At 36.6% G+C, this 1,699-nt stretch overlaps 1 protein-coding gene across 1 annotated transcript in view; it reads right to left on the bottom strand.

Moving 5' to 3' along the window:
- Positions 1–236: 236 nt before the first annotated feature.
- The window catches only part of LOC110027174 (serpin-ZXA), a 22,587-nt gene continuing 21,124 nt past the window's right edge, over positions 237–1,699 (bottom strand). Inside the window, exon 2 of the mRNA XM_020728488.1 lies at positions 237–1,225. Within this exon, the coding sequence (XP_020584147.1) occupies positions 437–1,225 (789 nt within the window). The 3' untranslated portion in view covers positions 237–436. The remainder of the gene's footprint in view (positions 1,226–1,699) is intronic.

Here is a 1,699-nt window from a genome sequence, read left to right as displayed (position 1 = left end):
ATATATAAAATAACTTGATTATATATATATATATATATATATATATATGAAAAACAATTTAATAGTGTAGATGAGAGCTAAACTTGAAAATTAAGTTGTAATTTCAAGTCTTTAAATTGTAACGGGCAATAACAAAGTTTTAACTCGAGGACCTTGATCATTTAGAAGAGGAATGAAAGTCATTTATAAAATAGGAACAAGAAAAGTGCGTCTCTAAACAATTTAAAGCATGCTGATGAAGAAACAAGGACAAGCATTTTACTCACCAAAAGCTACACTTTTCAAAAGTAATCACAGATTAGTTCAACCAAAAACAGACACTTTGAGAAGGGGTCATGACACAAAATAAAGATAATAAAAGGGTGATCCTCACCTATTTAAAGAGTGGCTCTCGTTTTCTATTTTATTTTGCTTGATAGTACGAACACTTCTAAATTTAGACTGCGGTTTGAGGATTCAACAGATGCCCAATGAAAAGCACAACTCCAGTCTTGTCTTCTCTGATCACAAAAAGAAATGGATGATCAGCGACAAAGTCCAAAGGTTCACGTGATATGAAAGCAGATCTTAACATAACCACAGCAGCAGTAGCAGCAGCTGCTTCAGTTCCTTCCTCGTTCACTTCCACAAAGGATTTGTGATGAATTGAAGAGATAGAAAGGTCTCGTCCCACAGATGAATCCACCATTTCTGTCAGCTCAGCATCCACACCGAAGGCCGAGACCAAGCCCAAGGCTTTAAGCAGATCGGATGCCTCGAAACCGAAAGAAATTTTGAATTTTGGAATTTTGAATTTTCCAACTTCAACCTTCTGATGAGGAATATGGTGGTTCAAGAATCCTGATTCAGAATTCAGCTTTTCTGCAAGACTAGAGAGGCCGTCCCGAGCTTCTGGCAGGAAAATATACATAGAGAACTGCCTCTCATCCTCACCTTGCTTATAAGGCATTCTGAGAACTTTAAAATCATCATAAGCAGAGATATACTGCTTCACTTTGGTTGTCATAAAAGGAGCTTGAATGGTTCTTCCATCAAGTCGAAAAAAATCAGCTTCTTTGGTTTGAGATGCATCAAACTTTACATTCCAGGGTCCTTTAAAATAAAGCGCATTTCCAAGTACAAGTCTGGTCATATTATTCACAGATCCAGATGGAAGAAGCTCATTGATAAGGCCACCGGTTAAGTTTTGAACCCAGGAGTTTACTTCTTGTCTAGCTTCATCAGCCTTTGTTAAAAATATAGATGGTTAAATATAGCCATAAAGTTTATCAAAAATCACATAACTATATGAAACACACTTCAATTTTAGAATAATAAAATAAATAAAGTACTAGGGACAGGGTTGTGATCCATGTGACTCATCACCTCTTCTGTCTTGCTTGCAATTTATTAGGGCCTGATCAAGAAATGATCAAAACTCTAAAACAACGAAATATGGATGCTAAAAGCTGACGTGTGCATCAAATAGTAAAACGTATCAGGTGATCATGACCACGCATCAGACTTGGTTCTATTGCAACCTGACACGAGGAAGCCAAGGAAGAGTAGGAAGTGATATTCTTCTTAGGTAGATGCCGAGAATGGCACAAGGGGGGAAAAACAATGGATTTAACATGCAACTATTCTTTTATGGCTAGTGGTTTACACACTGAGATGGGAGACGTAGTTTATTCATATATATATATATATAGACAAAACA

Source organism: Phalaenopsis equestris, unplaced genomic scaffold (assembly GCF_001263595.1).
Source record: "Phalaenopsis equestris unplaced genomic scaffold, ASM126359v1 Scaffold000418, whole genome shotgun sequence".
Classification (NCBI taxonomy): domain Eukaryota; kingdom Viridiplantae; phylum Streptophyta; class Magnoliopsida; order Asparagales; family Orchidaceae; genus Phalaenopsis; species Phalaenopsis equestris.
Note: the sequence above shows the minus strand (reverse complement) of the source record. Positions and strands in the feature narration are given on the sequence as shown.